The sequence below is a fragment of the Cydia splendana genome, chromosome 20 (assembly GCF_910591565.1).
Source record: "Cydia splendana chromosome 20, ilCydSple1.2, whole genome shotgun sequence".
In the NCBI taxonomy this organism is placed as follows: domain Eukaryota; kingdom Metazoa; phylum Arthropoda; class Insecta; order Lepidoptera; family Tortricidae; genus Cydia; species Cydia splendana.
In genome coordinates, this window is record NC_085979.1 from 4,884,947 (window position 1) to 4,902,551 (window position 17,605).

Below are 17,605 nucleotides of genomic sequence, written 5' to 3' on the forward strand. Positions count from 1 at the left end.
CGTGTATGTCTGTGTGTAAATGCAACAGTCCGTTGACAGTGGACAGACATTTCAGCATCATCTGGTGCCTTGTCAACGTCGTCTTCTGTAGATGCTCGTACAGCGAGCCCAGAGGGTGGTAGTGTGTTATCACATATATATATACAAAACTAACCTGTGTCCCGTGTATGTCTGTGTGTAAATGCAACAGTCCGTTGACAGTGGACAGACATATCAGCATCATCTGGTGCCTTGTCAACGTCGTCCTCTGTAGATGCTCGTACAGCGAGCCCAGAGGGTGGTAGTGTGTTATCACATATATATATACAAAACTAACCTGTGTCCCGTGTATGTCTGTGTGTAAATGCAACAGTCCGTTGACAGTGGACAGACATATCAGCATCATCTGGTGCCTTGTCAACGTCGTCCTCTGTAGATGCTCGTACAGCGAGCCCAGAGGGTGGTAGTGTGTTATCACATATATATATACAAAACGGGTACCTAATGGTTCTCCGATAAACTTTTAGCAGATCGTCGATTCGCCGACAACGATTCGCCGAACATCGTTTCGCGGAGTCATTTATTTGTCAATGTAACTTCTGGTCAACTAACGTTACGTAGACTCTTGGTTCACATACCTTTCAGTTTGCTTCTGTGTAAATTCGCAGAACTATTATTGGGCGATTTCCATTTGGCAGAGTAATCGTTTCGTTTAAGCAATGTTTAGTCGAATAACGTTTCACATTTTACATATAAGTCGTTATTTTCGGAACAAAAGAATGAAATAAAATATTATCATTTTTAAGTAAATGCGTTAAGTATAATTATGTATATAAAGTTACGAAGAAGTTAGCGAATATGTAGTGTCAAACTCGTGGTAAGGCTACAGTTGCACTTCATGAAATTGGTGGATATCAGGAGGAAATGCTTGAGTTACTTTAGAAAATACCGAAATCATAATACACATGCCTTTAAAAATTGAAGGGTCCCGTCAATTCCTCATGGATTACAACATCAGATCAGAACCAAAATTATTATGGGAATACCTCGCAGGTAACTTTTTTCAAACAAAAAAAGAATAACTCAAATCGGACCATGGGTGCTGGAATAATCGCTAAACATACTACTTAAAAAAAATCATCATCATTATCATCAATTCATCAACAATCATCATCATCGGGTGCACTTCATGAATAATTGAAATCTCACCTTATTTTATATATTTTTTTAGCATTAGAAAGGAGGTAAGCGACGTTGACATGTCTTTTAATTGAAAAACGCTTTTTAAAAATCAGTAACTAAGTATTACTTATGAAAGCAGAAGAATATAAATGATCGTATTAGATTCGTGAATGTTACATATTTGCCATGACTTATTTTTAAAAAGAGTTTTTCATTTAAAAGACACGTCAAGATTGTTTACCTTTTTTCTAATGCTAAAAAAACGAACATTCAATATTAATGCCAAATGAACATTCGACCTATTGTGTTTCGACCAATGGTTTCTCGGGTAATTATGACAGTTACTAAATGCTAATTCTACGAATAGTAAATATGCGTATCAATGTTCTGCTTATTGACTACTCTCGCAAATGACTATTATGCGTAACGAGATTCGGCGAATCGTTACTCTGCCAAACAACCCGTCTGCGAATCGTTGTCGGCGAAACAAAAATCGGCGTATTTTTTTTCGGAATATCAATAGGGCACCATACAAAACTAACGTGTGTCCCGTGTATGTCTGTGTGTAAATGCAACAGTCCGTTGAGAGTGGACAGACATATCAGCATCATCTGGTGCCTTGTCAACGTCGTCCTCTGTAGATGCTCGTACAGCGAGCCCAGAGGGTGGTAGTGTGTTATCACATATATATATATACAAAACTAACCTGTGTCCCGTGTATGTCTGTGTGTAAATGCAACAGTCCGTTGACAGTGGACAGACATATCAGCATCATCTGGTGCCTTGTCAACGTCGTCCTCTGTAGATGTTCGTACAGCGAGCCCAGAGGGTGGTAGTGTGTTATCAGCCATAACTATATATATATACAAAACTAACCTGTGTCCCGTGTATGTCTGTGTGTAAATGCAACAGTCCGTTGACAGTGAACAGACATATCAGCATCATCTGGTGCCTTGTCAACGTCCTCTGTAGGTGCTCGTACAGCGAGCCCAGAGGGTGGTAGTGTGTTATCAGCCATAACTATATATAAACAAAACTAAAACTAACCTGTGTCCCATGTATGTCTGTGTGTAGATGCAACAGTCCGTTGACAGTGGACAGACATATCAGCATCATCTGGTGCCTTGTCAACGTCGTCCTCTGTAGATGCTCGTACAGCGAGCCCAGAGGGTGGTAGTGTGTTATCACATATATATACAAAACTAACCTGTGTCCCGTGTATGTCTGTGTGTAAATGCAACAGTCCGTTGACAGTGGACAGACATATCAGCATCATCTGGTGCCTTGTCAACGTCGTCCTCTGTAGATGCTCGTACAGCGAGCCCAGAGGGTGGTAGTGTGTTATCACATATATATATACAAAACTAACCTGTGTCCCGTGTATGTCTGTGTGTAAATGCAACAGTCCGTTGACAGTGGACAGACATATCAGCATCATCTGGTGCCTTGTCAACGTCGTCCTCTGTAGATGCTCGTACAGCGAGCCCAGAGGGTGGTAGTGTGTTATCACATATATATATACAAAACTAACCTGTGTCCCGTGTATGTCTGTGTGTAAATGCAACAGTCCGTTGACAGTGGACAGACATATCAGCATCATCTGGTGCCTTGTCAACGTCGTCCTCTGTAGATGTTCGTACAGCGAGCCCAGAGGGTGGTAGTGTGTTATCAGCCATAACTATATATATATACAAAACTAACCTGTGTCCCGTGTATGTCTGTGTGTAAATGCAACAGTCCGTTGACAGTGGACAGACATATCAGCATCATCTGGTGCCTTGTCAACGTCGTCCTCTGTAGGTGCTCGTACAGCGAGCCCAGAGGGTGGTAGTGTGTTATCAGCCATAACTGGAAAAAATATAAACATTAGTCTGGCGTAGTGGATAGTGACCCTGCTTGTGAAACCAATGGTCCTGGGTTCGAATCCCGGTAAGGGCATTTATTTGTGTGATGACCACGAATATTTGTTCCTGGGTCATGAGCGTTTTCTGTGTATATAAGCATAATATGCTAACATGGAGCTGATCTGATGACGCAATCGGAAGGTAGCCAAAGGAATTCTTCGATGGAAAAACATAAACACATTGAGTTTAGGCTCATTTGAGAGCTCTCGAGCAGTACTTGATAGACATGCAAAGGAGAGAAAGTACAGTCGGCAATAAAAGTGTGTATCAAAAAAAAATTTTGACGGTTACTTGTTTGTAAGGTGTTTAGGTACTATTTCGTTACCTGTGTACAACTATTTCTGCTGGTCATATCGCTCCCTATATACGCCAGTATATTAGTGTGTCTGAGCAGCACGGTGCTGTATATCTCCGTCTCCCTCTGCCACGAGGCCTCGTCCCTCGAGAAGAATATCTTGACGGCCACGCTGTCGGCGTACCACAGGCCGCGCCACACTTTACCGTAGCGGCCCTGGAAGGAAAAAAACAAATATTTTCATATCAGACTAAATACGGTAATACATATATTTTGAGGAAAGAAATTTCCAGGAGGATGCCTCGTAGAAAAGAGAATAGAGTGTATAGAGGCGGATTGTCAAAGTAAATTATGTAGCCACTGTAAATTTACTGCCATCTTTAGACAGAAGATTAAAATTGTTAGAACGCCATGTAGGCTGAAGGTTATGGCGCACCATACCTTTGGCCTACAGTCGAGTAGATGGCGTTAATATTAATATTTAACAAGTTAACACATATCAGTAAAATAATAATGATCAAAGTCAAATGGCGTTCTAACATTTTTAATCTTCTGTCGAAAGATGGCAGTAAATGTAATGTAGCTACAGTCAAAACCGTTTACGACGACATCGTTTAGAACAACATACCGGTTATATTGACCAAAATCAAAGGTCCCGGCTGAATTCTATTAGACCGCCTTATAAAAAACACCGCTTTTTGCGACATCGCTTATTACAACATATCTCTTTAAGCGACTACATTTAACTGATATTTTTGGAGAATTATATCTGTTACAACGACCAGCCGTATTGTAAACATTTGAAGAGGTGAGGGCATTATCCCCTTCCCACATCTGGCACACTAAAGTCATTAAGATCGCAAAAGTAAACAAAAACAACTTGAGTTTAAGGGTCTATTGTATTTCTCAGAAACAAAATAGGTACACGTGTATGCAGTATAATCGAAACCCAAAGCCCGCTTTCTCATTTCTTTTCTGTCAGTTTGTTACTTATCCGAACACAAGACGCACCAAAACATATTATGACAATACTTTAATTAAAATTCAGCGTGAACTAGTAAAGTGCGTACGTACTACAGAAGTGTTTCAAACAAACTAAAATAACAGATTTTGTTAATGTAGAAAAATGATAATTATATGTACGTAATGTCTTTTTATTATAATTTTCATGTGATATAAATAAAATGTAATTTTATTTTATAGATGAGTATATTAATCAGACATTTAATAATAAGTATTAAGTACGTCATCGGCTGTTACGACTATCGGTTTTTACGACCAAATATGAGTAGTCCCTTCGATGTCGTTATAAACGGTTTTGACTGTACTTAATTTACCATGACAGTAACTTTCTATTTCAAATTCTCTTTGCTCGTAGAGAGGCGAAACACGTGTCGAGTATTGTTCTTTTGGTGGTGGTTTGTTATATTTATTTGCGTATTTATTTTTGCGGTGGGAGGGTGGGAACATTAATTGCACTGATTGACTAGCACGTTATCTTTTCGCGGATTAGCAAAGTAATATTTTGGTATTAATTAATATGGATTTCCGCAAAGCAACGGCTCATTCTATTCATTATTTAATACGTTTATACATACAACTATATTAATAATTAAAAAAAGGTAATTTTGGACACGGCGCGTATAGTACGTCGGTTCCTCACTCTGCGGCTCTGACCACCGACTGCTTGAGCCCTGCCCCGCTGCTGACGGCACCCTAGGTTAGGTTTTTAAATGTGTTAATATGATTTTTTTGTTTTTTATGTGCGTTTGTATTTTACTTTTATATTTATGTTATAAACAGCCTAACTTAGAAGAAAAAAATATACATATACATTGAAAAATTTTGGGTAGAGAAGCGGTTTCAATTTGATACGTTTTAATTTGATTTGAGAGATTGATAACAACAAAATGAAGTAACTGGTTCCCTTACCATTCCAACACATTCCAGTAGCGACACCTGCTTGCTGAGAGTCCGTTGGACCATCAGCGGCAGGCCGGAGCCCGAGCCTGAACTCATGGAGCCTTGGAGGTACTCCCGCAGTGTGGAGTCACCCGCCAGCGTCGCTCGGACTCCATTCTGGGACCCGTCTACACCTGAAAAAAAAATTACATACATACTTATCTTAGCTTGTAAATAGCTTCTTTTCTAGAACTGTCGAAACTAATTAGCCCTATCTAATACCTTTAAACGAGCAATTCTTGTTTATTTATATACATATTTCGGGGATTTCGGACCTCTAACCATTTCGATGAAATTTGCTATATAGCGGTTTTCGGAGCCGATAAATCAATCTAGCTAGGCCTTATCTCTGGGAAAACGCGCATTTTTGAATTTTTATATGTTTTCCGAGCAAAGGTCGATCTCCCAGATACGGATGAATACATGGTATAATAATATACTCCGCCTGGTACTCTATTCCGAGATTCGCGTATGACCTAACTGACACGGGCCTACGTCATTTTGCTGTTTACAGGTTCTCAAACTTTAAAATGTGGGAGAATTTTAACCAACGGTGAAAATTATTTTAACGGCATTAATTTTAAGTTATTCATGTAGAAACATAGTAAAATAAAACAAATCTAATGTATTAAATTAAACTGTATTTATCTATACAAGACAAATGTTTGAAAAACTAATTCACAGTTACACATTAATTACCAAGCTTACGACGTGAAAAGTTTGGAAAACACTGCGACTGCTGACACTGAGCGAGAAGGAAATAACAATTAACACGCGTTCGACAAGGATGACGGTCAGGGCATGAAGTTATCTAGATCCGAATTGTCAAATGTGACAGCGCTATCCTGTGTTGCCAGTAATGTAAACAGAATTACCCGAACGTCTGAAATTTCTTTCGTGAATCGGAAGATATTGCTAACGAATAATTAAAAATGACGTGTTATTGTAAAATTTAAGATAAAATACATATAAATGAAAATTATAAAATTATAAAGAAATATTTTAACTTATTAACCATAGGTATAATGTCCCTTCCAGCTCCTATAAGAAATAGTTCCAACACTGAAACATTGAAAACAAATAGAACTGAAAAGCTGTACATAGCAACATTGAACTGCCTAACACTAAGAACACAAGAAAGACTTACCGAACTAGAGCTAGCACTTTCTAACATAAAATGGGATATATTAGGATTAAGTGAAGTGCGAAGATTAGGGGAAAGTATTGAAGACCACCAAGAATATATATTATTTTACAAAGGTGAAACAAAAGGAAGCCACGGAGTTGGCTTTATGGTTAAAAAATATTTAGAAAGAAACATTGAGGAATTCAAGGGTATATCAGAGAGAATAGCGGTTCTTAATATACATTTACCAGGATACAATAACAAATGGTCTATAGTCCAAGTGTATGCTCCCACAGAACAACATGATGAAAACGGGAAGGACATTTTCTATGACCAGCTTTCAGCAACCTTACAAGATACATGTAAAAACGTTATGGTGATAGGAGACTTTAATGGCAGGATAGGAACGCAAAGAACTGGAGAAGAAATGATAGTAGGCAAATTCGGACATGGCATCAGGAGCAAAAATGGAGAAAGGATGATTAATATGGCCCAAGAAAACAATCTGTCATTCATGAACAGTTTCTTCAAAAAACAGCCAAGGAACAAATGGACCTGGGTTTCGCCAGACGGATCATACAAGAATGAAATTGATTACATTGCAACTAATAATAGAAAAGTGTTCCAAGACATAAGCATTTTAAACCAGTTCAACTTTAATACCAACCATCGAATGGTGAGAGCAGCGATAGACAATAAAGAACCAAGAAAAAGTAGAAACAAATTCAATGCAGCAAATAAAGTCATGAGCAACAATATTTATGTACACAACTCAAGAAATAACGCAGACGAATTATATAACACTCAGTTAAATGAAATTTATGGATCATTCAAGAAACCTATAAAAAACAAAATAGAAAAAATTGGAACAGAGACCAGGTCATTAATTGAACAAAGAAAGGAGATATTAAAATCAGGAAAAGACAGAAAAAATCTTAAGGATATTGCAGAATTAAGTAAAAAAATTAGTAATTCCATTAAAAAGGACCAAATGAAAAGAAGAACAGCTGTGTTAAACCACCATATCAAAAAGACTGGAGGAGTCAAAAAAGCCTTAAAAGAATTGACACAAACAAAACAATGGATACCAAATCTTAAAAATAAAACAGGAAAGCAAGTAAGGACAAGAAATAAAATAATTCAAACAGCAACTGATTTTTATAAGAATCTCTACACAGCAGAAGAAAGCACCCCGATCTCTAGTATAACTCTAGTAGACGACGAGACTGAGTTCATACCACCATTTCTTCAGTCAGAAGTAGAAAAAGCGGTTAGCACTCAAAAAATCGATAAGGCACCAGGACCAGACCAGATAACAAATGAGATGATCAGACATTCTATAACTACTCCGGAAAACTTGAGAAAACTCACAGAGATATACAACACCGTTTTAAGTGCGGAACTTATACCATCTCAATGGACCAAAAGCGTCATTATATTACTACATAAAAAAGGAGACAGAACCATGATTGAAAACTATAGGCCCATAAGCCTTATGTCTAATATCTACAAAGTGTTCTCTAAATTGCTGCTAAATAGAATAGAAAGTGTACTGGATGAAGAACAACCCATGGAACAAGCTGGCTTTAGAGCAGGATTCTCAACTGTCGATCATATGCATGTTATAAAGCAACTTATAGAGAAATGCCAAGAATACGGAAAGGCTTTGTACATTGCATTTGTGGACTATAGCAAAGCATTCGATTCAATCAACCATGGTTCGCTTTGGAAAGCTCTAATCCGGCAAGGAGTGCCAAAAAAATACATACGCTTGATTAAAAACATATATTCGAATAGCACAGCACAAATAAAATTAGAAACACTTGGCGAAGAGTTTCCAATAGCTAGGGGGGTAAGACAAGGAGACCCATTGTCACCTAAACTATTCTCTGCCTTACTGGAGGATATATTCAGAGACCTTCAATGGGATACACTTGGCATAAATATCAACGGCTGGACACTTAACCACTTGAGGTTTGCTGACGATTTAGTCCTGGTAACTGACAACGCTCAGACGCTCCAACACATGCTGCAACAGCTGACAGAGGCAAGCAGAATAGTCGGACTTACCATAAATAAATCAAAAACGAACATAATGACAAACAGAGAAGAAAGGCCCATAATAGTAGATAATGAAAATATCGAATATGTACAGAACTATACTTATCTAGGACAAATTATATCATTCAGAGACCAGACGACTTTAGAAATAGAGAGAAGAGTATCAAGTGCTTGGAAAAGATTCTGGTCGCTTAAGGAGATACTTAAAAGTAATCACTTTCCAATGTCAGCTAAGAAAAAAGTTTTCAACTTGTGTATCCTCCCATGTATAACCTACGGCTGCCAAACTTGGGCACTGACTCAGAAACATCTCCAAAAGCTTAGAACCTGCCAAAGAGGAATAGAAAGAAGTATGATGAACATCACATTAAAAGATCGTAAAAGAGCAGATGAAATAAGAGCAAAAACGAAAATAGAAGACGTAATCAAGAAAGTAAGAAAGTTAAAATGGCAATGGACAGGCCATATGACACGGGATAGTAAGGAAGAATGGACCAAAATAATTACAGACTGGCAACCACGAGACGGTAACAGAAAAAGAGGTAGACCAATTAAAAGATGGATGGATGACATCAAGTCGATAGGGGGCGCCACCTGGACCAGAAAAGCCATTGATAGAAAGGAATGGAAGCAGCTGGGAGAGGCCTATGTGTCAGATGACACGCTGAACACTAATGTGAATACGATGTGTTAGTTTTTAAGTAAATTTGTTTATATATTTAATGTAATACTGTTTTAGTTTTTGGCAATAAAGGCTATTATGATCATGATAATGTACCCATGTAACATGTTATGTTGAAATAAAGTGGCAATGTTATTGTGACGTAGGCCCGTGTCACTCTGGGAATAGAAGACCATGTTTTATTAGACCATGGGATGAATACACCTTTTTTACAGCACATTTAAACGCAACATTTAAGTTGGTTGAAAAGTAAGTTATAAATAAGAATGATTAGAGGTTTACCTTCATAATAAGCGCTGGTGACTTGTGGGCTGTACACATTAGTGGAGAAGTAGTTGGAGTCCGGGCCCAGCTTGTGCAGCGCCGCGCGAGACACGCGCAGTCTGGAACGATACCGTCACTATTAAAGATACTACCAAATAAGACTGTGGTCGTGGACGCAAAGGGACGTCAAGTTGTGTCAACCCTAATAATTGCTCAAAGGGAGGAGTTTCGCACCCTGACTTTGGTAGCAAGTAAGCATATGACACGGACATATGCTACTCTAGGGATTTCACACGCGTTTCTGACGTTACAAAAACCGGGCAAGTGCGAGTCGGACTCGCGCACGAAGGGTTCCGTACCATAATGAAAAAAAAAAACGGAAAAAAAATGCAAAAAAAAACGGTCACCCATCCAAGTACTGACCACGCCCGAAGTTGCTTAACTTTGGTCAAAAATCACGTTGGTTGTATGGGAGCCCCATTTAAATCTTTATTTTATTCTGTTTTTAGTATTTGTTGTTATAGCGGCAACAGAAATACATCATCTGTGAAAATTTCAACTGTCTAGCTATCACGGTTCGTGAGATACAGCCTGGTGACAGACAGACGGACAGACGGACGGACGGACGGACGGACGGACAGCGAAGTCTTAGTAATAGGATCCCGTTTTACCTTTTGGGCACGGAACCCTAAAAACTGTTAGTACACTTTTGAACTCCATATACTGGTCTGGCCAGTTGGACCTTTAAAAAAGTACACTAAAGTAAAGTAGTAAAAGTACTGATCAACCAGGTTATTTTCTTAACAAGGATAAGGAATTCAACTTGCCTATGAGATCCTCTCAATAACACCACAGCGACAATGGCCGCCGTGACTGTCAACACAGCAGCCAGCACCCCGGCCCAGAGCTTCCATGAATTATCAGGCAAGGGTTCCACAGCGGTGTCTTGAGGAGCGAGGAGTGGGAAGTCTCCGGTGTTGCAGCGGTGTACTACACACTAGACTTACCTATGACTCCTTCTCAATAACACTACAGCGACAATGGCTGCCGTGACTGTCAACACAGCAGCCAGCACCCCGGCCCAGAGCTTCCATGAATTATCAGGCAGAGGTTCCACAGCAGTGTCTTGAGGAGCGAGGAGTGGGAAGTCTCCGGTGTTGCAGAGGTGTACTACACACTAGACTTACCTATGACTCCTTCTCAATAACACTACAGCGACAATGGCTGCCGTGACTGTCAACACAGCTGCCAGCACCCCGGCCCAGAGCTTCCATGAATTATCAGGCAGAGGTTCCACAGCGGTGTCCTGAGGAGCGAGGAGTGGGAAGTCTCCGGTGTTGCAGAGGTGTACTATACACTAGACTTACCTATGGCTCCTTCTCAATAACACTACAGCGACAATGGCTGCCGTGACTGTCAACACAGCTGCCAGCACCCCGGCCCAGAGCTTCCATGAATTATCAGGCAGAGGTTCCACAGCGGTGTCTTGAGGAGCGAGGAGTGGGAAGTCTCCGGTGTCGCAGAGGTGTACTACACACTAGACTTACCTATGACTCCTTCTCAATAACACTACAGCGACAATGGCTGCCGTGACTGTCAACACAGCTGCCAGCACCCCGGCCCAGAGCTTCCATGAATTATCAGGCAGAGGTTCCACAGCGGTGTCTTGAGGAGCGAGGAGTGGGAAGTCTCCGGTGTTGCAGAGGTGTACTACACACTAGACTTACCTATGACTCCTTCTCAATAACACTACAGCGACAATGGCCGCCGTGACTGTCAACACAGCAGCCAGCACCCCGGCCCAGAGCTTCCATGAATTATCAGGCAGAGGTTCCACAGCGGTGTCTTGAGGAGCGAGGAGTGGGAAGTCTCCGGTGTTGCAGAGGTGTACTATACACTAGACTTACCTATGGCTCCTTCTCAATAACACTACAGCGACAATGGCTGCCGTGACTGTCAACACAGCAGCCAGCACCCCGGCCCAGAGCTTCCATGAATTATCAGGCAGAGGTTCCACAGCGGTGTCCTGAGGAGCGAGGAGTGGGAAGTCTCCGGTGTTGCAGAGGTGTACTACACACTAGACTTACCTATGACTCCTTCTCAATAACACTACAGCGACAATGGCCGCCGTGACTGTCAACACAGCAGCCAGCACCCCGGCCCAGAGCTTCCATGAATTATCAGGCAAGGGTTCCACAGCGGTGTCTTGAGGAGCGAGGAGTGGGAAGTCTCCGGTGTTGCAGAGGTGTACTATACACTAGACTTACCTATGACTCCTTCTCAATAACACTACAGCGACAATGGCCGCCGTGACTGTCAACACAGCCGCCAGCACCCCGGCCCAGAGCTTCCACGAATTATCAGGCAGAGGTTCCACAGCGGTGTCCTGAGGAGCGAGGAGTGGGAAGTCTCCGGTGTTGCAGAGGTCGCCCGCGCAGCACGTCACGTTGAGCTGGCCCGCGTGGCGTTTGCGAACGCTGGAAATAAAGTTATCAAAATGATGATACATGATAGAATTACCCCTTAGTAATTAAAGTAAAACTTATAGTCAGACTGGTTCTGGGCACATTCCGTCAAACAAATTCAAGCACCTGATGAAACTAGCGGCTTCACCAAATTGCCAAGAGTGCGATAAAATAGAAGATGTTCACCATGTGTTGATGGAATGTGTCCGTAATGAGGCGCTGAGGAATGACATGACATTTATTAAATCTACCAACATAGGTAGTTGCAACATCGTCCTGGCATCGCCACTATCAGACGAGGCCAGGTTGATGTGCAAACTATACTTATATGTGATGTAGTGGTGTAGATAATACTTCACTACTACATCATTATTACTATTAGATCTCATTACGGGGGTGACAAAGGATTAAAAAAAAAATAGTCAGACTGAAAAACTGCAATCTAAAAATTTTAGCTATAGACTCACCAAGCCATCTAAAAGTAAAATAAGTTTTACTTTAATTACTAAGTGGTAATCCTATCATGTACTGCAGGCGCAGCGTGGTTCCATTTTTATCGCCTGTCACTATGCCCGTCACTTTCGCACTTGTGAACGTGACAGGCATGGTGACAAGCGATAAAAATGCGACCGTGCTACCGCCGCAATGTAGTGCATAATTGTTTCCTTCGTACTTTCTCGTAAACGTTCGTGTATGTCATGCTACTTCAGTCAACCTTAGTACTTTTTGTACAGCGACTGACTGAAATAGCAAGACGCGTTCGTACGTTTCCGTGAAAATACGATGGAAAATAATTATGCACTACACTGTACTGTATTTTGTCACACAGTTTTGAATTTTTATTCCCGACTCTGTTTATAATGTTTTACTCTTACACTTTAAGTGCAAAAGACAATAATACTGAAACGTTTTACCATTTCATTTTTATCAACTTAATTAAAAATAGAAAATGTCACCCAAAGAACAAGCCAGCAATACTAATGGCTAATGGGGTTGGCAACTGTCAAAGGCATAGATGGCGCCATCATAGCTTACCCCTTTTTCTATAAGATTTGGCTTAAAGGGCAGGCATCCAAGGCATAAAATTCCATTAAAAAAATTCTAGGGATCGGCAGGGCAAGCTATGCTGGCGCCATCTGCTAAATACTTCGACCGGCCAACCCCATTTCATTTTTTCACAACTTGTCCAAGATTACCTCTGATCAGGCCTGTGGTGGCAGGTGAACTGCGCGTGGTCGTGGCCCGCGCTGCAGCCCCGCGAGTGCCGCAGCGCCCCGTCGGAGTCCCGCACCGACGACTTGAAGCAGAACAGCGCGTCGGAGCATTCTTGGGGTGTGTCGCAGTACGGCGACTCACATTGATGGCATTTATATCTGAGAAGTTGATAAATATCTTGTCTTTACTGTCTCACTAAATAAATAAATAAAATAGCCTTTATTTACAGAACAGTTGCACATTATCTCTCTATTATCTCCCATCTTTTGTGCTTCGGCAAAGCCCTCCTCCAACCTTCTCCACTCTCTCCGATCTATTGGCCACTCTGCTCCAGGAGCAGACTGTCTCACTGCTATTGAAAAACCAGGTTGAATGTATAGTCTGTATTTTTAGGTATTTAAATAAAAGTAAACAAACAAAAACTTTTTTAATTTTCGGGTAGTTACAATTTTATTGGTTAACCAACCAATACCGCCTCCGTAAGGTTAGTACGTCTTTCGTCGGGAACTGTACACGTTTTTATAACAAAGTCCCCACTGATGTAGTGAATTTACCACTTCACAAATTTAAGTCGCACATTAAGCGCTCCTTGTTAAGTAAGGCGTACTACACTGTAAATGATTTTATAAACGATAGAGATGCCTTTAAGCAGGTAGCTTGATTTCATTAGTATAATAAGAGCTAAATAAATATTGTTTTTTTTTTTTTACATTGTGAATTAAATATGCTAGTGTCCAGTAGAATTGACACATGAGACAATGATGTTCTCGCTTGATTAAATTGTTTAATTTAATTTTAGTTTTGGACACTTGGAGACCTTATACATCTCTAAGTATTTATTTATATATTTTATTTTTGATTGTACATGCCTATATTTTTAATGTTTCTGACACTTAGAGACCTTTACATCTCTAAGTCAACTTAGGCTAGTAATTATGTGAAGCTATACTGTCTTTTTATGTAACATACGAGCACAAAATGCCGTGTCTTACAGCTACATGTTATTACTATTTTAATATTATTATAGGCCGGTAGCTTGAACATGTCATGCTCGCTTAAAAGTCTTTGCTTACGGTGGCGTCGTTGATCGGGTCGCCACTTTCCCGAATGAAGGTTGAGGGAGGCGATGGCTGAGATACGCGTCATACTCGTGAACGGGTGCTGTTTGTGGAGACTGGTCTGTTTAAGCTAACACAAGCTATTATACTTAGTAACTTTATTTTTATTAATTAATTACAGTGAGACGCCTCATTCTGCTCTCGTAGGTTTCTTTTCTCTTAATGAATGTATTAATTATACAGGATATTGACTCTTGGAGACCCTATACATCTCTAAGGATAACTTGATAAACTATATAATCTTATAGTCCTGACACCTAGAGACATTTACACCTCTAAATATTATAGAATTTTTTTTTGTGTTTTGTATCTGTATTTTTTATGTAATTCGACATTAAGAGACCATATACATCTCTTAGTAATTGTAATACGTTAGATTGAATTCTTAGTTTTATTTTATAAAATTGTTGATGTTATTATTTTTGCAAGAGACTTTATTGAGACAAAAAATACAAACTAAACAATAATAAAACTAAACTACATGGAATATAAAACTTAAAATAATCATATTTATTTTTGCATGTATGTAAATTCAATGATGACGTGTAAAAGTGCCCTTGTGGCCTATTTGCTGAATAAATGTTGATGTTTGATGTTTGATGTTGAATACAAAACCGCCTGGATCAGTTACTGAAGGACTTGACTTTAACCTACATTATTTGATCATGTAATGTTTAACTTTTATTTGTATCTGTATTTTTTATGTAATTCGACATTAAGAGACCATATACATCTCTTAGTAATTGTAATACGTTAGATTGAATTCTTAGTTTTATTTTATAAAATTGTTGATGTTATTATTTTTGCATGTATGTAAATTCAATGATGACGTGTAAAAGTGCCCTTGTGGCCTATTTGCTGAATAAATGTTGATGTTTGATGTTGAATACAAAACCGCCTGGATCAGTTACTGAAGGACTTGACTTTAACCTACATTATTTGATCATGTAATGTTTAACTTTTATTTAAATACCTAAAGATACAGACTATAGAATTTGCTGTACAAGATTATTATAAACAATTGTAGTAAGGTAAGGTAACATTGTCCCGGTTTTTTGCCACAGGTAATAGGAGCCTGGAGTCCGCTTAGCAACTAATCCCTAAAACTGTAGTAAACCTTTACCAGGCTAATAATGGATATAAATTTCCCACATACGGCACTTCAAACATGTGTTCTATTTTCGATGTGTAAGACTGACATTTGATTGTCATTTTTGAACTGTCAGCCTGGAAAAGGGTTAACAACTTAGTTTCTATGAAAACTATTGTCATCTGATCTTTCAATCCAGAGGAGAAACTAGGCTTTATTGGGATTAGTCCGGTTCCCTCAAGATGTTTTACTTCACCGATAAATGGTAATTATTAAATGAGATATCATAAGCTCCAAAAAACTCATTGGTTAGAGCCAGGGTTTGAATCCATAACGTCAGATTGAATATTTAGAGACAAACTTAGATATGTGTATTGTGTTAAAGTGTTGTCTGCTCCAATATAAAACAGCTAGGTATTTCTATCTCACCTTTTATGATTCCTTCTCCTTTACGCAGCATAGTGACAGTAAAAAGCATGTTTTTATTTATATAAAAATAGAAATAGAAATTATTTATTGTCAGACCACAGGTACAAATATAAAAGATGTTAATGGTGATACAAGTCCTTTTCTGCAGTCTACCATATTTATGGTGTTCAATATTTAATATCATGCACTAACTACATGCGGTCGAGTTATTTACAGTATCTACAAATACTACATAATGTCCCCAGGTTTGTGTCATTACTCATTACGATTATTTAATGTAAAATCTACTAGAATACACATTTACAGTAGACTATACTTAGTAGTAGGCCCAGAGATTTTATGAAATTAAAAAAAAAACAAATTAAAATTCCATGTGTCCTAAATTTCCTTAAAAAAAAGAGTCTAAATATATCTTTACAGTAAATACAGTATAAACACCTTACATACCTGTAAATGTGAACAGTCGACTTCGGGTCCTCAAGAAGCTGCATGGATCCGAAGCTCCTCGTGGAGTCGTCATCCGGGTCCACCACGCCAGGGACTCCTCCTGTAACGTCATCAACAAATTTATAGTTTCACAACAGGACACTTTAAAGGCAGCATTTTAAGACTAACCAGGATAACAGATGGACATTGCAAACAACGAAGTGGCTTGGTCCCACAGGAAAAAGACGAGATGGACGACAATAGGCAAGATGGGTCCACGATGTCGTAAAAACAGCTGGTAAAAACTGGATAACCAAAGCCCAAGACAGACAAACATGGAATAAGATGGAGGAGGCTTTCTACCCTATAGGCGCCATACAATAATATTCATATTAAATACTATACATATAAATATTTCAAATATGTAACTAAATGTATGGATAAATAAAGCTATAAAAAATAATAAATAATTTTAAGACTACCAAAAGTAAGTCATGTCTTTATTTAGCATATTAACTATAGTATGATATTAGAAGATATGACTTCATAGGGAAGTTCGTAAAATGAATAACAATAATTTGTTTATGTTGTTTGTCTATATTACTACGTTAGTCCAGAATAGTAAATTTGAATCCAAACACATAATCACTACCATGAATTAACATTTAGTAGTACAAGTGCACGCATCATTTATATAAGCATATTGTTTTACGAAATTGTCAAAGGTAAACTGAAAACGCAGTTAGGAGCAATTACAATAATAAAAAACACACTGAAATATAAAAACACAAAGCTGGCTACACGAGTAGAAAAAAACAATCATCTCGTACGTGGTCTGTGAGTAATGCAGATTCATGAACTTTTGAAGTGTTGTGTAATATGAATTCTAGATGAAGTCCAAGTAAATAAACTTAGTATTACTTACCATGGCAAGTATTTATCAATAAAAATGTGAACAACCATCCCACAATGACAACGTCCGCCATTCTACGTTCATCATAACAATGCACTGCGGAACTCAAAATTGAACTCATTATGAGAGATATTTGCTAAGAGTCAGAAAAATTGCAAAACTATAAATTTTAATAAATATTTATATTATTTATTTGACATAGTGAGTTTTGGCTAGCATCGGATACAATATTTGTTTGATGATAATTTGAAAAGTGGAAGTGGTGTACTTATTGTAAAGTATACTTCCGGTCACTCCTTGCGTTTTGTTTTTCCAAAAAAATGTATCAGCGCACTGTCATGCAGTACTGATGGATAACAAAACGCATCTACTTAAGCGTGTTCACACCAAGTTCACACTTTCAAGCTTTATAAAAAAAACCATTTCCTGCATCATAGAGGTACAATAACTAGAGATGACACGAGGGGGGCCAAACGACCGAACGAGATGCACTT

The 17,605-nt window shown here is 38.9% G+C and overlaps 1 protein-coding gene across 1 annotated transcript in view; it reads right to left on the bottom strand.

Annotated features, from left to right (window-relative positions):
- Positions 1-17,251, bottom strand: part of LOC134800844 (activin receptor type-1) — a 33,297-nt gene extending 16,046 nt beyond the window's left edge. The window contains exons 1-8 of the mRNA XM_063773401.1: positions 17,124-17,251; positions 16,220-16,319; positions 13,117-13,293; positions 11,723-11,932; positions 9,474-9,574; positions 5,293-5,456; positions 3,391-3,576; positions 2,863-3,009 (exon numbers count right to left, since the gene is read on the bottom strand). Coding sequence (XP_063629471.1) covers positions 2,863-3,009; positions 3,391-3,576; positions 5,293-5,456; positions 9,474-9,574; positions 11,723-11,932; positions 13,117-13,293; positions 16,220-16,319; positions 17,124-17,232 — 1,194 coding nt within the window. The 5' untranslated portion in view covers positions 17,233-17,251. The remainder of the gene's footprint in view (positions 1-2,862; positions 3,010-3,390; positions 3,577-5,292; positions 5,457-9,473; positions 9,575-11,722; positions 11,933-13,116; positions 13,294-16,219; positions 16,320-17,123) is intronic.
- Positions 17,252-17,605: the final 354 nt, after the last annotated feature.